This window comes from Taurulus bubalis (genome assembly GCF_910589615.1).
Source record: "Taurulus bubalis genome assembly, chromosome: 2".
Classification (NCBI taxonomy): domain Eukaryota; kingdom Metazoa; phylum Chordata; class Actinopteri; order Perciformes; family Cottidae; genus Taurulus; species Taurulus bubalis.
Window position 1 is genome coordinate 42,111,402 of NC_136590.1, and position 18,896 is coordinate 42,130,297.

Here is an 18,896-nt window from a genome sequence, read left to right on the forward strand (position 1 = left end):
TGTGGCGCTCACCTGTGCTGGACACGCCTACTACGTTGCTGGGCTCGCTGATGGTGTCGTCCATCACGGCCATGACGCGGAACTCGTACCACGCCTCCTAGGAGCAGAGAGAGAGAGAGAGAGAGAGAGAGAGAGAGAGAGAGAGAGAGAGAGAGAGAGATGTTCAGAAGGTCAAACTCACGTCTGGTGTCATGTCGGGCTGCAGGATTGTGTTTGTGTCTCCAGCCGGCTGCGGCTTTGTGTATGAGTAGTGCCGCTCACTCACTGACAGCTACCTTCTAGTGTTAAACAGATTTAGAAAAAGCATCATTGTTCCTGCAGTTTATAAATAGCAACCTAGACGTCATGCATTTAGATGTGTTCTGTATTAAAAGGGGCGCTCTGCTAATTTTACACGGATCAGTTTACTAAACACAAACCACCCAGCCAATGAAAACCGTATCGACATTTATTTCTTTGCAAGGCTTTTAGAATTCTCTTACTTGTAAAACACAATATTGTTTTCATGGTGCAGTACAGTCACTGTTGTAATGATACTGTGATTAAAAGTTACTCAAAGTCATCATTGTTTGCTCCAAGTGAAAAAAAAGAACATCTAAAATCAGTGAGTGACCAGCAATTACAAAAAGTACTATGATAATACCTTAAAAGTTCTTTAATAATGCTTTATAATATGCTTTTATTATTGTTATAAACCATTTTGAGTGGTTATAACACCTTACAACTATGTTTGTGATGCGTTACAGACGGGGGCAACATAGAAATGTTTTCAAAAAGGAACTTAAAAGTTTACTGATAAATAAACAGAAGCTCAATGTGGAGGAACAAGTAATATGAATCTCAATGACGTGAATATCGTAATGGATGAACGATGTGGCTTAAATCACTGATGACTCAGTCATGATGAAAAGACATGTTAGACCTCCACTTCATTCCCCCGGTGGCGGCCTGTGCTCTGGCTCAAGGGCACTTCAGCAGGGGTGCAATACCTGCGTTACGGTGCTGTTGGCGTAACACCCGCAAACCAACGTGACTGTTTCCTGCACGGTCAGTGGGGAAGCGAGTCACACCATCACCAACCCTCCCTGGTCAAATCACCTCGCAGCAGAAAGAGTTATACAAGATAGGTGCATTGTGTGTGTGTGTGTGTGTGTGTGTGTGTGGTGAGAGAGGTGGAGAGAAGTGTGTGTGGGTGTTTGCTGTGCAATGTAAGGAGATATAAAAGCATCTGCATGGAGCCCACAGTGACAAATTAAATAAAAGAAGCTCCAACGTGCCACGGAGGGAGAATCAGCCTAAATGCTTAAAAGGCGGTATCGCGCCAGAGCAACCCACGACTAGTACAGACTTGATGCCGACTAGACCTGCAGATGTAAAAGAGAAGGTGCGTGTCCTGGACGTCGAACGGAACACAGAAACCAGAAATGCAGAAAGGGATTGAAACCCACGGTGGTGGTCAATCGTGTGTGCACACCTGCATTGTTACTATGACAACCAAGGTGGATGTGGAAGCACATAATTACACGTATGCCGAATCTGATCTGGGTAACCTAAAGCCATGTTTAATGAAACAAAACAATGAACATGGCCTGCAGTCTGAACATAGCAGACTCAGAAACGGGATTTGTTCAGGGAAGCTATTAAATACAGTTTCTGTTTAGTCTTTCTTTTCTCTCTTGCACCTTCGGTAGCGTTCGGGTTGAATCAATGCAGACGGGAACCGGCGGAGAAAGCAGGAGGAAACTAAATGTAGCCACTGAACTGAATCCAAAGGATTTCTAAAGACTCAGATAATGACTGGATGAAGGGAAACGTTGGAAGTCTCTATTGGACTTTTTCATCATCATGACGCATTGTTTTCACATCGCCCTTTCCTTGAAAGAAGTCGCTCATAGGAGGTCAAATGTGGCTTATAGTACGAGAATTATCACCTGAATCTGCAGCTCCCCTCGGCTGTATAGCGCTTTAAGTGAGTTTTAGCTCCTTCTTTAGCCTCCTCCTTATAATAATACTATGTATTTGAAAAGTACTTTCAAAGGTAATCAGAGGCACTTGACACAGTAAGTGTATAAATACAAGAGGGAGGGGTGAGCAGGTTGGCGTCAATGGGTCTGAGGTCACAGGTAGGAGCACGTCGGTGCTGGAGGTCAGAAAAGATGGGAGGGGTCTAAAGGCTGTGGAGGCCTTTGTTAGGTGATGGGGAGACTTTGCCATTGGATTCTCTGCTGAGTGGGGAGCCAACGGAGATATAAAGGACTGGGTTGATGTGATGTCTGGCTCGTTTGGGATCTAGTTTTGGATGTATTGTAGTTTGTTGTGGATTGTGAACAGGATGCTGTGGAGTACCGGTGAAGGCCTGGACGAGCGTTTCTGCGGCTGTGAAGGAGAAGGAGGGGCGTAGGCGGGCAGTGTTTTTAAGATGAAGGAGGGCAACTCGTGTTATGTGGTCAAGGTGGCGATCGAAGGAGAGAGTTTGATCAAAGATTACATCAAGGTTACAGATCTTGGCGAAGAGAGTGGAGCCATCCATCATTGCAGAGAGAGACATGGCGGGATTTGCTGAGGGATTTGGGGTCTTGAGTCACCTTCAGTGACTGGGGTTGTGTTAGAGTGGATTATTACCTACACAGACCGACACAGTTAGCGACTTGCTAATATAGCATTTAGTAGCAGAAGAGCCCGATATTTCCCTCAATAGCTGCTAGAGCGAAAACCAGAACTAGAAGAGAGTGAATGCTGGATTTCCATTCATCAGGTGGACACAAACATGACTCATCATGAAGGATTACGTTGCTCCCTATTGATGATATGATGATATTTAAGTGGTTTCGAGACTTCTTTAAGCCTTCTTTTGCCTGGTACTGGTCAGATGCAGGTCTTCTATAACACTGCGTGTGAGGTCTACAGTCCGGGTCCTGTCATTTACCTGGATCAGGTCTCGGGCGAGCAAGTCTGTCTCCCCGGCAGGAATGCTGTCGTCCAAGACCTCCCATCGCTCCCCCAGGCGGAAGTCCATGACGTAATGCTGGATAGGTGCTGTATGATTGGCAGGCGGGATCCAGGAGAGCAGGACTCCCTGCTGCGTGCGATTGGCTGTGAGGCACCGTGGTGGGGTAAGCAGCACCAATGGTTCAGGGGTACTTATAGGAAATACTGCAAGAGGGACATTTGGGTTGGGAAAGTGTGTGTGAGTCACTCAGTTATCCATTCATCCTTTACATTGCATCAGAACAGTACTTCACATTACTTCTTCAAGTCCTTGCCATTGCTCTCATTTACTCATTGATGGTATCCAAGATTGAGCTACTATTTGTTTTCTCTTGCATCAGTACAAATAATCATTACGTTTTCATAGATGTGTCACTGTTTGTGACTTGAAAATGTTTTTTTAAAGTGAGAGACAGGAAACAAGCAGCCCCAGGATGAGCGCTTAGTCGTCTTCGTCTCTCCTCCTCGGCCGACGCGGAAGGTGACGCAGCCTGAATGGTTACCCCAGCATGTCACTTATCTTTAAGTAATACTCTGTGACAGCTTCATTTATACTTAATTAATGCCCCTTTCATCACTGCTAGGAGGAATGGTACTCTATAATGAATGATTCAACCGCAGCCTAGTTTAGGCTTTTTCATTGGGGTTCTGATAAACTGTTTTTTCCTGTGAAAAGAAGTTTTAAATGCACAGACAATATGTGAAGTGATGTATTGCACTACACTTATATATGATGGAATACAACAGGGCAGTGTCTTAACGAGTGGCAGCAAATGAAAGTTTGAACTGTTGATTTCACCGCTTTCTATTGACTGCTATCACGGGCAGATTAATACGCATTCATTCTGTAAAGGCCAATGATTGGTTGCCAATTTCTCAAAAGCTGTTACTGACGAGTGTCTTTTTACACATGCATGATATAGGACATTACCTTCATTTCAGCCCAATCAATAAATATAATGTCAGTTTATTTATTTTTGGTGCTTTTTTGTGTTGTTTGGTGCAGTCATATCATGTTGTAAATATATACATATAGGCCTGCACTTTAATACATAGAAAACAGTTGCAATTTATATTGCAACACTGGTCAAAAAAATTACATCTATATACTTTAAAAAAAAGTATTTAGCCTGGCAATATAACTATTACGGTAATTACAGCCAGAGGATAAAATGTTCACTAAAACGTTCACTCACTCACTGACTGGCATCTCAGACAACATCTAAGAACATTCCCTGAACCAGAATCACTCTTCAAATGTGTAGTAGTGCTTTTGAGTAGAGTTTCTGCCTAAACACCTGTAGACACGGAGGCGAAACAGGAAAGAAGAGCTCATAAAACATCAGCATGATCCTCTCCGGCTGAGACGTGAAACATCACACGGCCGGCACTCACGCGGAGAAGGTGTTGTTTGGCTTTCCCACAGCGGAGGCGTGAGGCATTTACTTGTCAGACTTCATTTGCGGCACACAACTTTCTAAAATCGTTGGTGCGTGAACCCTTTCTGGAATGAGATCCAGGAATGTTTCCTGAGCTGGCTTACTTTAATATTTGTCGATTAACCTGAGCACTTTTCCATAGTTCTTGAACAGTTGAAAATGATAGAATACAAAAGAGAATAAAGCTTTAGTCCTTGGTGATCCCGGACATTTTTGGTTTTCACAAAAAGATAAGAAATGCTTTGTTTCAAGGCTTTCTGCCCATTCCGCTTGCTTCACCTGGCAGAGCCGTTTCATTACAGCATCCCTTTGGTCTCAGTCGAGCAGCAGTGAGTGCACTCACCTAGTGTGTTCACAGTGACTACCTCGCTGAAAGGGCCTGTGCCAAGCTTGTTTTGGGCCAGGATGCTGAACTGGTACGTTGTCTCTGGCTCCAAGCCGGGCACCACCATCCAGTCGTGGCCTCCAGGCACGGGTATGGAAAGCCAGTCGTGTGGACCTAAACGCTCCCTCTTCATCCTGGGCGGGACGAGAGGAGGTGAGCGGGCGGACAGGAGAGACTTTGAGAGAAGATGCATTTTTTTATACTGAAGTGTGTACAGGTATTTACTCTGCATCATTATGATCACACAGTTTGGCTCGCTACGGTGTTACATGATGTCAGGTCCATTCTGCAACAGTTCTCACTTCATTGACAACGTGACTTCACTTGATGGTAATAAAGCCCATGCTGCGCTCAGCTTTGCGGTTTGCCCATGCCATACATTCAGCTGCAGCTGATCACCAGATGAAGCAGAAGACGCTACACATGCAACACTCCTACTCTATAAATACCTTTATGCTACCACCATGTAGCTAGTGTAGCACTTTGAAGTGCACGCAGTACAATGTATGAATTAAAGGGGACATATCATAAAAACTGTGTGAAAATAGACGACCCGGTAAGTTTTTTGTGGGCTGCTTGGATCAGAAAACATGTGATTCAACAAGTCAATCAGATTTGATTCCTCTTCCTATGTCACATGCAGGTTTATTAGAATATATACCTTTACCTTTAATACTGCTCTATATTTTTCCAGCAAGCCAATTGGAGCAGACTGAGCATTTTCAGTGGTGTTAAAGAGACAGCGCTTCAGTCAGACTGTCAGTATGAGAGAAATACTGTGTTCTTTGAAGATTAAAGAATGTAAACATGTTCTAGCAGAAACCCCAAATACACTCTATGAACCTAAAAATTAGCGTGATATGTCCATTTTAAAGTATCAATATAAAGGGGAAGATTTTTCTGCTCCAGAGTTCCTTAATATGAGTATCTGGTAAAGTTGTTTTCCCTCCTTGATACAGCTGCACAGTGCACACTTAATTAAAATTAGTAATGCTAATCTAATTTAGATGTGGCTGCATATTAAGAACATGTCGCAGGTTTCAGTGCTTACGGACACCTGAAATAGTGCGCTGTAGTGTTTTACACAGTAATATCCAAAAGAGCCAGTGTGCAGCCGTTTTATTTTTTTGGCAGGAAGGTTTTGAAACAGGATGTGGAAAACAACTCATCATCCCTAGCATGAACACAATGCTGAAGTTTAAATGCACTTCTTTAACCGACGGCAGGGTTTCAGAGGGAAGAACTACCTGAGAAATGTCCCTGAGACGGATGCAGCACAAAGCTGCTCTGCTCGCATCACTCACTGATGTTTGCTGTCAGTATGAATATCATTAATTAAAGCTGCTGTCTGCTTTTCTCTATATTTGTGCTGCTCTGCGGTTCCCTCGCTGTTTTAATAAAGCATGACTGGAGTCGGGCTTTTTATAGTTGATGCTGCGGATTGGTTCAGGACATCCCAATTAAAAAGCAAAAAGGGCACTATTGGTGTCCTGCATCGTGTTTGGGAAGCTTAAGAAAAGGACTGTGACGAACACTTCAGAGGGCTGAGCTGTTTGTGCTGAAACTCAATGCTGCGTCTCTCTAGCAGGGTCCAGATAATGAGAGAGAAGACACTCAGAGTGCATGAGTTCCACAACCAAATAACCATTTTTAAACAGTCTGCAGCACATAGTACTGGCAGCAGTTACTGCGATCACAATTACATGTCTTTAATATATATTATGCCAATAACCGCATTCGTTGCTACATCTTCAACTGAATCAATGCTCTGGTGGAGGAGTTTGTTGGTATGAAATAAACCTGCGTCGGCAGCAATGAAAAATCCCGTGGACCTTTAAGTGAGCATCACTACGACATTATGTTTGTGTCCACTCTCCTTATTTGTCTTAGTCATAGGGAGCTTTACATGAAAGCAGTGGTGGAATGTAACTAAGTATATCTACTCAAGTACTTACTGTCATTGTTAAAATCTCAATTCATTAAATAAATGAAACGTTTCTACGTTCCAAGCAGCAGCAAAGCAGCGGCAGCGGCGGCGGCAGCAGGACAGAGAGTTTTGGGTCATGTTCAGTTTAGTTGCTACCGTTTTTTGACGCTGTTCTTCCAGAAAATCATCAAGACCAGAGCTGAAAGACTCACTCACACATCTGGATCCCCCGTGTATTTCCTCACAACTGTTCTGAACACAACCCTGGAAAAAGACGCTTTCAGACACAAGGGAGTACCGGAAGAAGAAGAAAAAGCAGGAAGCAAAGCATGCTGGGATGACTCACACATGGCCATACCAGACTGAGAACGTCTGCTGGAAGCCTCCGTCGTAGCCCACCTCCCAGGACACGTTGGCCCAGGTGGAGGACGCCGCCACGTGGATGCTGGTGGGGGCGTGGGGGCTTGTGCCTGCAGGGAGGGAGCGGCGAGAGAGGGGCTGTTAAACGGCCACATTAGTCACTGAGTAGCCTCGCTGTGATACACTACATGTCAAATGGATTTACTGCGAGCCGGACCAGGGAATGTGTTTCAAAGCAGCCAGCCAATGTAAACATCCAACTGTGAAAAATAAACATTTATGGTTTCGCGCGAATAATGCGTGTGACCTGTGACCTTTCAAATGTAAATAATGTAAGTCAGAGTGCTTTGAGTAATTTCTCCAGGCAGAATTCTCAATATGCATTTCTGCTCATGTCCGACGCCTTTGTTCAGGTCCTGAACTGCCAAAGCAACAGGAAACCAATCAGGAGCTCTGATTTGACTGGCTCTCCTCCACAGAGCACATTCATGCAAGGGACAGAGATGGACAACAGGACAGATGAGGTAAAATATTTATGATAATATTATAAGACACATTTTAGGAATCCAGCAATTCAAAAGAAATTGTGGGGTAAAATCATTTTCAGTGTGTTCTCCTGGTGGTTGAGAGGATGACGCACTGAACTATAATCTACCAATCTACACGGGCAAGCATCTGAGCTACACTGGTCATTGATTGGTCGATGCAATTTGCTGTTTGTCTCTTTTGTCTTACATTTCTTATGTTGTTTTTGTGCCGTTTTATTTTTAAATCCGTTCCTTTAATGCTAAACTTTTATGCTCGGCCAGGACTCAATCGGAAAAGAAAAGGTGAAATGAAACAATTATAACTAAATAATAAAGTCTGTTCCAAACAGGTTTTGTCAAGGAGACATGAAGAATCCCCCACTGAGCAGCTTCTGGTGAACACAATCAACAAACCCCTCCTCGGCTTCCCCTGCAGAACTGAATGCTTTGCATGCAACCACTGCTGCACCATTGTACTATTGTATTATTACACAGTTCATTGTGTCAGCTGAAGCAGAGCATACAGACCCCTGCTAAAGGAATCGTTTGGGAAATGTGCTTATTCGCTATCTTTTCAAGAGTAAAATGAGAATATTGGTCACATGCATATGAGTAGATTAAATATGCAGCTGGAGGCAGGAGTCCATCAGCTCAGCTGTAGATGGAGACTAGATAGAGCAGCACACAGCCAGCCTGCTCACACCAAAGTGTGTAACATACACCTCCCGCCACCTCTACTTCTCCCTAATTTAGAGGGTTGCGTGCCGTAACTATTCTTTGGTCGACCAGCGGCCAGGTGCAGTGACTTTCAGGGGTTTCCGCTGGTTGCCTGGCAACCTCACAGAGACGACAAGGCTTGTGGAAGTCACCGAGCCCGGTGGGATGTACGGCACCAACCACCTCACAACGTGCCCTTTTTACATCGTGGTGCGAGTATGAAATGAAACAAGATTGCAACTTGTTAATTGGTGAAAGTTGAAGCCCACAGGCAGGTATAAATCCGATAACTTTTACCTGCTTCTACATGAGAGTGGCATCGACCTTCTCGTCTCACCCTTGGTATAAATACAAAGTGTGTTTACAGGTGTTCGGGAGGGAGATTAATGCGGCTGCATTAACCGCTACTGACAGGTTTCAACACGAAGAAGAATATTCAAAACTCTCCATCTCTGTTCTAACTGGGATTATTCACCACTGCACAACCGTACAGTTATTTTTTGTGCAATTACTGCTTGGAATTTACTACCTCTTCAAATAACTCATACAGCTAATACTCTGTCATTTAAAAAACAATTAAAGGCGAACCTCAGGACATTAACCACTTGACGTTTTCCATTGCTTTTTTAGTCATCTGATTTTTCTTCGTATAAATTATGGATGCACTGCACAATATACATCCTAGTCCTGGACTGCACTAGGTATCTGACTGTACTACACGTTTGTTTCACGTTATGTTTTGCACGTTTTTGTATGTATTATATTTCGTCCTTTCTGTGGACCCCAGGAAGAGTAGCGGCCGCTAAGGTGTTAGCTAATGGGGATCCGGTAAATAAACCATAAACCATCATTCATGATGTTGTCCTCTAATGGCATATTCAGGCCACAAGCCATCGAAAGTGATATTATTTTACCATCATCACTCATAGCAGGCGATTCAGAAGCTTCGGCCTTGTTCTAATACTTCCTCTCTGTTTCAGAGTGCTCTTGATTGGGCTCTTCAGAGGAGGAAGGGTCAAGGAGACGGGAGGAGCGTCTGACAGACTCGCCTCAACAGTTCTCTCAAGAGGACGGTCAGCATGAGCCAACTCACTTGTGTGCTGATGTGACCTGTATCAAATGTTTGCAAAACACCCTAACAAGCGATTGTCCAATCAAAGGAGTCAAATAGAAGTCTATGAGAAAATGACTCTACTTCTCTCTTGATTTATTCCCTCAGTAAACATGAGTTGATGTCTCAATCTCTATGTTGTTCATGTCACTCCCCTAAATGAGTGTTTGTGTGAAGTTGTGTACGTGCCGGGGTACCTATGACTTGGACGTGCGTGCTGGCAGTGATGCTCGTGGCAACGTTAGTGGCGACACACTCCCACTCCCCGTGGTCCTCCTTTGTGAGTGACTTGAACTGTAAGCTGCCTCGGGGCAGAACATTGTGCTTGCTTTTGCTGGGTTTCCCTACCTGCAGCCCCACCCAGCAGAGAGAGAGAGAGAGAGAGAGAGAGAGAGAGGACACACACTTCTAAATTCACAACATACAGCAGGGACAGTTTGAGATATCATCTACATCAACATTGATTACAAATATCAAACTTAAGAATCAAATTACACAGAATGGTGAATTTGACAAGTGGGAGGCAGAAACAATAGCTAACCACACAGCAGTCAGTGAGCGAGATTAAACATGCCTCATAAACAAGCAAACAATTGAGAAAATCAAATACGTTCCCTTGATTACATATTTTATAGACGTCATTAAAATGATTAAAAAAGCTACAATGACAGGTTGAGTGATTAAAATTAGGCAATTTACAAGATTTAGAAGATTTCCCGCATGTGACGTAACACAGGTGGGGAGTTGGGAGTCTTACCTTCCTCCATGTGATGTTGGGGAAGGGGTCTCCCTCCGCCTCACAGGGGATGACCAGTTCTCTCCCAGCCTCCTGCCTGTACTCCCCTCCAGGAACCACTGAGAATTTGGGAGGGTCCTGCCAAAAGAGGTAAGTAAACAAGCAGATGAGTTGCGATGCCTCCTGGATGCATTCACACTGGCTGTGGGACGGTGGGCGCACCTTTAGCACCAGGGGAGCGGGAGGGGACCATCCCATGGAGCCCAGGGCGTTGTAAGGCATGCAGGTATAGGTGCCGAGAGAGTCCTCCGTCACCTCTGCCACACGGATGCTCCCGTCCTCCATTTGGCTCCAACCAGGGTACTGCGGACGCAGAGGTCATTTTGTTAAAGGTAACTCAAAAAAGAGACGGAGGAGCACACTGAAATCAAAGAGGTTTGAAGGGAAAAATGGCGGGGTAAAGTGAGCGGAACCCCGAGCCGCACCGGCTCACCTTATCGATCCGGAGAGGGAGGCCATCTTTCTTCCACTTAACCAGAGTTACGGGGGGGTTGGCATCGACGGGACAGCGGATGAAGCCGGGCAGACCGATGGCCACGTAGATGACGGATGGCATGTTTACCACACGGGCAGGATCTGGCGAAAAGCAGGAGATAAGAAACACATAAGAAGTCATTTCATCTACCGTGCAGTGGCTTTTAACTGGAGATGGTTATTGTATGGATCATTGCTATAACAATTCAAAAAGCTCACCGTTACTAGGATTCAATAGAAATAGAGTCATCATCTGAATTATCATAGTTGATACATTACAGCAGTTTTTCAGTGATGGACCCCCTGTGAAATATCTTTTCAGCCAAGTACCCCCTAACCAGTGCAAAGCATTTTTAGAATGTAATTGTGTGTACCATCAGTGTCTGATTTAATATAGAATATGTACAATTCAGTTTATGAACTTACACTTATTTTTTATTGAATATTTATTATTTTCAAAAGATTTTTAAATGGATGCTTATTTTAAATATATTTATAAAACAATCATGCGTACCCCCTGGAGCGCCTTCACGTAACCCCAAGGGTGCACGTACATGCAAAGAAGTGCTGAACTGACCTAAAGTAAAATGTAAAAAATTAGAATGTAAAAAAAATCTAAAAGTTAGGATTGGTAACCTTGAGAAATTAGCAAGAGTACGCTAGATTTGGAAATGATTTAAAAGAAAAACGCCGGTGTAGTGTTGTGAACTCTTTTCCAATGAGTTTAATTAAATACATTGACCAAGTTATTAGTCATGGAAACAGACACCATCTTTATTTCTTTTTATCCTTTTGTCGTCAGAGCATTTGATTCGTTCATTGCCGTCAGGATGTGATGATAATTTCTACACAAATATCAGAAACGTTTTTGAAGAAGATCACCAACCCCGCCCTCAAGTAACCAAATGCCAACGGCACAGGAGACCGTGGAAAATGCTTACGCTGCACTTCTTCAACCTAAACGCCTAAAGAGTTCAAACTTTGAACTCAAATTCTGAGAAAAATGTGACTGAGTAGGTCTTAATGTAGAACAAGGGTTTCATTTCAAGATGCAATGTACTGGATTCACTGTTCAATTCTATTATGTCATCCGATACAACATTTTTCTATGTAATATATCTGTGTTTCCCCAGGTGTGCTATTCACTATTAAATACTATGTCAAAAAAGTAGTATCATAGTAAATCTAACCAAAGTGTGTGTCCGAAGTCAATGTGTCTCCATAAGGGTCATTGACATAAATGTGTTACGGTATAGACCAAATGAATTATGTTCGGTTATAGACAGTTTATAAAATGGCATTACATCACACCTGACCAGCCTCACCTCAATCAGTTTTATTACTTTATTTGCTCGACATTAGTGGCCACGCTTCCACGTTTCTCCCTCTGTAGTTTAAGTCTGAAATAATTGGGATTCGATATGGTCGAGCTAAAGACCCTTTGGGCGAAGACGGGCACATGGCAGAAAAAAAGGGAGTCCATCTGGCAGAGGAAAGGGACTAAGAGGAGGAAAGGAAGGGTTCTAAATCCTACATTTTGAAGAGGGGAGAGAACAGCGTGGCTCCTAAATGAGGTCAAGGAGGATAGCTTCAAAGTAGGCAGTGGGTGATAAGAAGGAGGAATAGTGTGAATGAGAAGAGGAGGAGGAGGAGGAGGACAAGAGAGGCTGAGCCCCGGCGTGGGAAAGAGGACAGGTGAGAGAGAGCGAGAGAGATGTGACTGGATGACGTAAGGTGGAGAGGAGCCGGTGGAAGAGAGAGGAGAGAGAGGAGAGAGAGAGGCGACGTGAACTGTGAAAGCCACAAAAAAAGGAGAGGAGAGTGAGTGAGCGAGTGCGTGACACGAGGAGATGGAGGGACTGAAACACAGCGACGGATCGAATGGCCGCACCGTCGCCAGAACAACTTTGTTCTACAGCCGCTGTCCCCTGAAGCCCTAACCACGGCCGCAAAGATGCCCAGAGGAGCGCCACAGACGAGAAAATCAGCCAAGTTTCTAAATATAGCCTCAGACGGCGCTATCGCTCACGACACGCCGGTTTCCCTACTGCAAGATGCTTGGGGGGAGGGGGGGGGGGGGGGGAGAGTAAGACAGGGACTGAGGGAGAGAGAGATTTAAACAGAAGTGAAGCAGATGGGGACGAGAAGGTCATCAAACACATGTGGGGAGAGCGAATGTCGAGGATTGAGAGGAAGGGATAAAGAGAGGAACAAAAGGAGAGTAAGAGGAGAGAATAGGATGGAGAGAATAGGATGGAGAGAGCAGTCTGCAGTCTGATGGGGAAAAGTCCCTAGTCTTACAGCGATGATGTAATCCCCCCTCTCTCACTTGCCCCTCCTTCTCACGACTGGTGTTGCCCGCCTCTGTTCGTCACACACACACACACACACAAACTCACACACTAACCATCTAATGTACAGGCATCAAAGGAGGCAGGAGAGCGAAGCAATGCAAAATGTCTGTTGCCGTGACTACTGCCGGTGGCTGGTCATCGGTCGCCAAAAAATGTCAACGCCGCCCTGCCTCCGTCCTGCCGCCGCCTCCCTGACGGGAGACAGATGCTTTTTACGAAGTGACAAATTCGCCGCGATTCTGGAGCTCCGAGTGAGGGACGGACTGAGTGTTTCACGGGAGGAGAGAACGAGGAGGCGGCAACCCATGATGAAGAGGGAAGGGAGGGTGTAGAGTGTGTCGGTGTGCATGTGAATACATACACATAAATGAGTACAAATGAGACATGAAGAGAGTGAGAAGGGAGGGAGGAAGAGGAGCGAAGGAGAGGGAGTAGGAGGGAGAGGCGGAAAGCAGACCGGGAAAAATAGAAGAGTGGATTTGAGAGAGCCGATGGCTGTTGGGACGGGATTGGCTGAGAGGTGGAGCAGAGCTCGCCTGGAGACCGCTGGAGTGTCCAAATCCATTCCACAGTGCAGAGGACGCGGCTTCTTTTTTGGGACAGCAGCCCTACAGCAGTGTCGGCGCTGACACTCCTGATGCTGCTGGCCAGAAACGTCCAATTACGCACAGAAACTGGGTGCCGACAACTAGTCATCAAACATCACACTCTTGAGCGATATTCTTTTTAAGTTTTCATGACACGCACAGCGCTACTTGATTAAATGCTCCCTGTAAAAGGCTGGGGAGGGATCATGATTGACATTTACAGAAGCCGATAACACTGAATGGGAATATTTCAGGAGCCTTGTGATGTCGCAACACGGTTGTTATTGGACCTGTCTACACTTATTGTGAAGTCAAACTATTTGATGTTTGAGGCAAAGTTTTGTAAACGAGTCTAGTATTATGAGACTAATAATCAAGAGAAGAAGCCTAGATGCCAATCCACACAGAGAGCGATGAAGAGGGGTGGGCGAGTGAGGAGTCGGCAGGCAGCCAATGGCAGCACAAAACAAACAATAAACAATGTTTTGATAGGTGTGAGTAGCATGTGAGATACGCCGTGGACAGACACAGAGGTGCACAGTCACTCGCCCACAATGGGAGCGCTTATTTGAGCATAATTTCCACTGGAAGTTGTTTAAATCACACAAATCTGTTCCTCTGTAGGCATATGTTTATTCTCAGGGTGAAGTTTATTAACCATAAAATAACACAAAGCAGTATACTCCTCATGGGGCCCACTTGAAGGCTATTTTTATCCAGAAGATGTCTACTATCAGTCAGCCTGGTGAGGACAGACGTGGTTATCACGACAGAAACGCTGAGGATCACGTCTCACTTTTCATGTGGAACAGATTCCATCGTGTGTTTTAATGCTTTTGATGTCAACTGAAATACAATAAATTGACCTGTTGATTAAAGGCAATCAGACAGAAAGTCTAACTAAAACTATTGTTCAAAAGCCGTACACGTACACATCATCATCATTATCCAAAAAATATTGAGCAGTTGCATGTTATGTTTACTGTGGACACTGCTAAATGTACATAATATACATTATACATACAAAACAATACAAATATTATTGTTTGTAATGATAAAATAGTTGAGAATAGAACATAATAACAATAATTAAGTGATTGTAAATGGTCTGCCCATTTACTGAATACACATTTCTATGTTTTCTCTTTTACTGTGTACCTTGCGTGCCATTGTGTATTCATGACTATTGGCATCTTATTTAAGTCACTGCCTGTTTAGTGTTCATGAGTCCAATGAAGCACTGTGAAAAGCTCACTAAAGATCCTCAACCATTTTCTATTGTGGGGTCACTTTTCCACAGTTTATTTACTGATGTAGTATTTTCCCTCACCAACTTTCTGAGTGACGGAAAGCTTTATGAAGCCACGAACCTCTAGTTTGAACCCACGTCACAAAAATCTATTTCTGGGTTTCTTGCTCGTTGGAAGTGGGCGGGGCTCAGCTGGGAAAAAAGGAGATGATCGTGAACGTTTTATTTAGGAATCCATGACGTAGCCTTCGGTTTCTCAAAACCAAATCAACTGCAAGAAATGGTGAATTTGATTTTTTTTATTCGGAGGAAAATTAATTGTTAAGACTACTCAATTAATTCGGTAAAACAGCTGATAGAAGTATCGATAGAAAATACGCCGCAGCCCTAGTGATGTCACAATCTTCCGCGCACCAATCGTCATTCAGCAATCTGATCTGATGAAAGTTGGTTTGGTCAAATGTGATCAAATCACACCCTCACAGTCCTGAAGAAACAGACCTTTTTAATGTCAACCTCTTCATATTTAGATTGCGGCCTATTTGGTAGAAGCTACGTTTTCCGGGGCTTTAAGTTATCCATCTTCCTGCAGTGGACATCCAGCATGATTAGGATGGATTTAGGTATTAATAGAGTTGAGGTGGCCGTGGCTTTGACCCAAATACACAGAAAGGACAAAGAGAAGAGAGATTGACCCTCTCAGTGGAGCAGGACACCCTCTAGAGTTCAGCACATGCAGCAGAAGAAGAGTCAGACACTCACATTGCACTGTCAGGTAGGCAGAGGCAGTCGGTGGCTGGCCCAGGCTGTTGCTGGGAGCACAGGTGTATTTCCCAGCATCCTCTGGCTTGATTTGGGCAATGATGAGGGAACCGTCAATGAGAATACTGACTCTGCGCTTTAGGTCACTGTGGAAATGGAGAACATGGAAACGTTTAGATTGGCAGCTAAATGTACTTGACCTGACACTGTCATCTTGTAGAAGAAGTGGAGAGAAGGAAGAAAAAGCCCAGGTACTTCAAAATAAGACGTATTAGAACAATTATCTTCCAGTACAGAATACTGGCCCTCATATAACATAATAATAATAAAACCATAAAACCTCACGATCATTTACTTTTGATCAAAATCGGAGTATATTTGGCACGGCTATAAAAAACATCCACAGCAACAAGAGAACACATGCAAGCATTACGCCAATAAAACGATGGTAAAGAAACAATGCAAAATAAGGAAAAGATGAGCAGAAAGAGCCGCTCAAGGTGAAGCGATGGATAAATGAGATGCGAGTCAGTCCCCACTGACGCTGCACAGCTGATCTCCTGTGGACGGGAGGCCCACCAGATGCACATTCCTACAGCTGAGTACCTCATTCTTCAGCTTATCGGCGTCTGAGTCAGCGCCCACGCTATTGTGAGAGAAATGACACGGCGAGCAGCGTAGCTCAGCTCTGACAGATCATTTGGAATCATTTGAACCTTGAAGCGTTTTGCAAGAAATGCGGTTAAAGTAACGTGAATAGACTTATATGAAAGAGTGTGAACATGTTATTTAAAACATCATTATAATAAAAGCATTCTGTATAAAAGCAAAGTCTCTTCTAGTCAAGCAACGGCTCCCTTTTAGAATTATGTCTCTGTGTGTGTGTGTGTGTGTGTGTGTGTGTGTGTGTGTGTGTGTGTGTGTGTGTGTGTGTGTGTGTGTGTGTGTGTGGTGTGACAATGCAACAGCATCGTTTTCCCTTTATCGTTTTTATCTTACCTTTAATATCACAATTCAAATCATATCCACAACTGGGGCTGTACCAAATAGTAGCTTAAAGCTCCGTTGCTGACTTACTATTAATGACTCAGAAAGCATTCCGTGCAATGGTCCATCTTAATCGTTTCCAAAAAACAACAAAATATTACAATCCATATTTGTTGGCGGTTAGCCTTTCAAAAACAACATTTTCACTGCAGTCGAATACTGTCGCTCGCTTGCACCAGCGGGACACGCTCCTGTATTAATGAGGCTGCCGGGCAGCATAAATTACATTTATATTACCAAAATAAGACAAAACCATATTTTCCAGACATTTATAGGGTGACAACAGTCATAAGATGTGACAACAGACATGCAAAGCTTCATTCAACAACGTCCATCAAAGCTTTTGAAAGTGGAAAAATGACATTCGGTGAGCCGTCGTATGGAAAAGAGACACAAACCGGTTTGTAATGAAGGATTTAAATCAATCATCAGTGGCGCTGATGAGCTTAGTGGAAGGTAATGCTGCTGCATCAGAAACATCTCTGTATGCACAGCAGGGCGCAGAGTCTAAGCATTACATCTCCTAGTTCTCCTAGTTAGGTCGTTCAAATCACCTTAATATTGGTGTTGGAAAAAAACAGTTATCGATCATCCCATCAATCTTCAATATACAATCCAATCAGCAAGTGGAAGAAGCCGAGTCCCTCCAGACAGGGCAGGTGATGCAGACTCTGTTGCTCCTGCAGAATGACTGAGGACTGAAGGGTGGACTTATGACAAATGATTGCCTTTGCCAATAGATTGTTGTTTTCCGCTCATGTTGCTCTCTAAAATGTGAGTTCTAAAAGCTGCAATCACAACCAATTTGCAAATGATCACTGATTTGATGCGTTGCTTTTAACGCCTCTGTATTCTCTGTTCAACCAGCAGAAATCCTGCTCTCTAAAAAAAAAGAAAAAGAATCCTGTGTAAGTGACACCACAACAGTGGTTAAATGACAACAAATGTGTGTGGTCTCCGGCAAGGATGGTGTCCTTTCGTCCCGCGAGCCTCCCCACCTCGTTGCACTCGCTGACTTGGAACGAGGCCGAGGAGGGAGCAGAGCGAATTAATGCTAAATATCTGTTGCCTTGGCTACTGCAAGGGGCTGGTCAAAAGTCAGCAGACCCAAATATCAGGACTGGCTTTTACTCATCCCAGCTCCCTGTGTCCAAATAAAGACACATGTCTGATGGAGGGAGAGAAAAGATGAATGCCGGCAATACAAACTGGGAGCGTGGAATTTGAAAGACAGAAAAGGAGGATGCTGTTTGTTGCATTATGGGAAATCCTACAGTATGCTTCTTGGCTCTAAACAACAAGTTAAAAGATCTCAAACAGTGGTTTATCTTTATTATTAAAAGCTATTTTTATCATATATTGTTTATATAATTGTTACAGTCGTTATTGATTCTGAGCTTTCATCATTCCGTCTCAATTATTGCCATTATAAAAATAAATGAATCGACATTCTTTACAGGTCACAACACATTTTACTTAGTCCCATCATTTTACTTAAAATGTTATCAACAAAAATAATGCAGCTTTTATTTTTGAAATATCCATTTCAATTCAGACCCATCAGGGTGTCTCCTGGGAAAATAACCCTGATGATGCAATGGTGATGTCACCAGTTATTTCAGTTTCAGTTTGAACAAAAAGCTTGCATTGCATGAAAGATGTGTGTGGTTACAAACCCCCTTACCCTAAACGGGTAGCCCTGTTTTTATTACTTCAAATCATGTTTTTGTGTTTATGTATGTTCTTGCACCACCCAACAGCTGGTCAAATGTAATGACTTCTCACATGACTCTCTTGACTTTGAGCCGTCTCAAGAGGCTTATCCTGTAAATTAGCGATTCACAAACAGTTTTCAATAATGAACAGCATTTTAAATATGTTTTAGCCAAGTTACTGTTGACAGTTTATGGCAGTAAGCGGTTGCAATAAACAAACTCACATTTCTTGTTTTTGTTGACCATATTATATTATGATTATTTTAGGAACTGTGCATGACTATGAATGATCATTTATTCCTTTTTTTATTTTAAATCTCACATACCCCTGCAGTACTCCAATGTACCCCTAGGGTACCAGTACTCTCATTTGAGAAACATTGCAGTAAATTATGCACTTGTGTTGGATCCAGTGTTTTGATACAGTGCAAAGTATAATAAAACATTTTTGGAGTTAC

General features: G+C 43.6%; 1 protein-coding gene across 1 annotated transcript in view; it reads right to left on the reverse strand.

Annotated features, from left to right (window-relative positions):
* igsf9bb (immunoglobulin superfamily, member 9Bb) overlaps positions 1–18,896 on the reverse strand; it is a gene marked incomplete at both ends in the record, with an annotated part of 96,659 nt that overhangs the window by 18,724 nt on the left and 59,039 nt on the right. Inside the window, 9 exons of the mRNA XM_079235952.1 lie at positions 13–97; positions 2,927–3,153; positions 4,771–4,946; positions 7,086–7,209; positions 9,652–9,802; positions 10,212–10,328; positions 10,413–10,553; positions 10,684–10,826; positions 15,677–15,822. Coding sequence (XP_079092078.1) covers positions 13–97; positions 2,927–3,153; positions 4,771–4,946; positions 7,086–7,209; positions 9,652–9,802; positions 10,212–10,328; positions 10,413–10,553; positions 10,684–10,826; positions 15,677–15,822 — 1,310 coding nt within the window. The remainder of the gene's footprint in view (positions 1–12; positions 98–2,926; positions 3,154–4,770; positions 4,947–7,085; positions 7,210–9,651; positions 9,803–10,211; positions 10,329–10,412; positions 10,554–10,683; positions 10,827–15,676; positions 15,823–18,896) is intronic.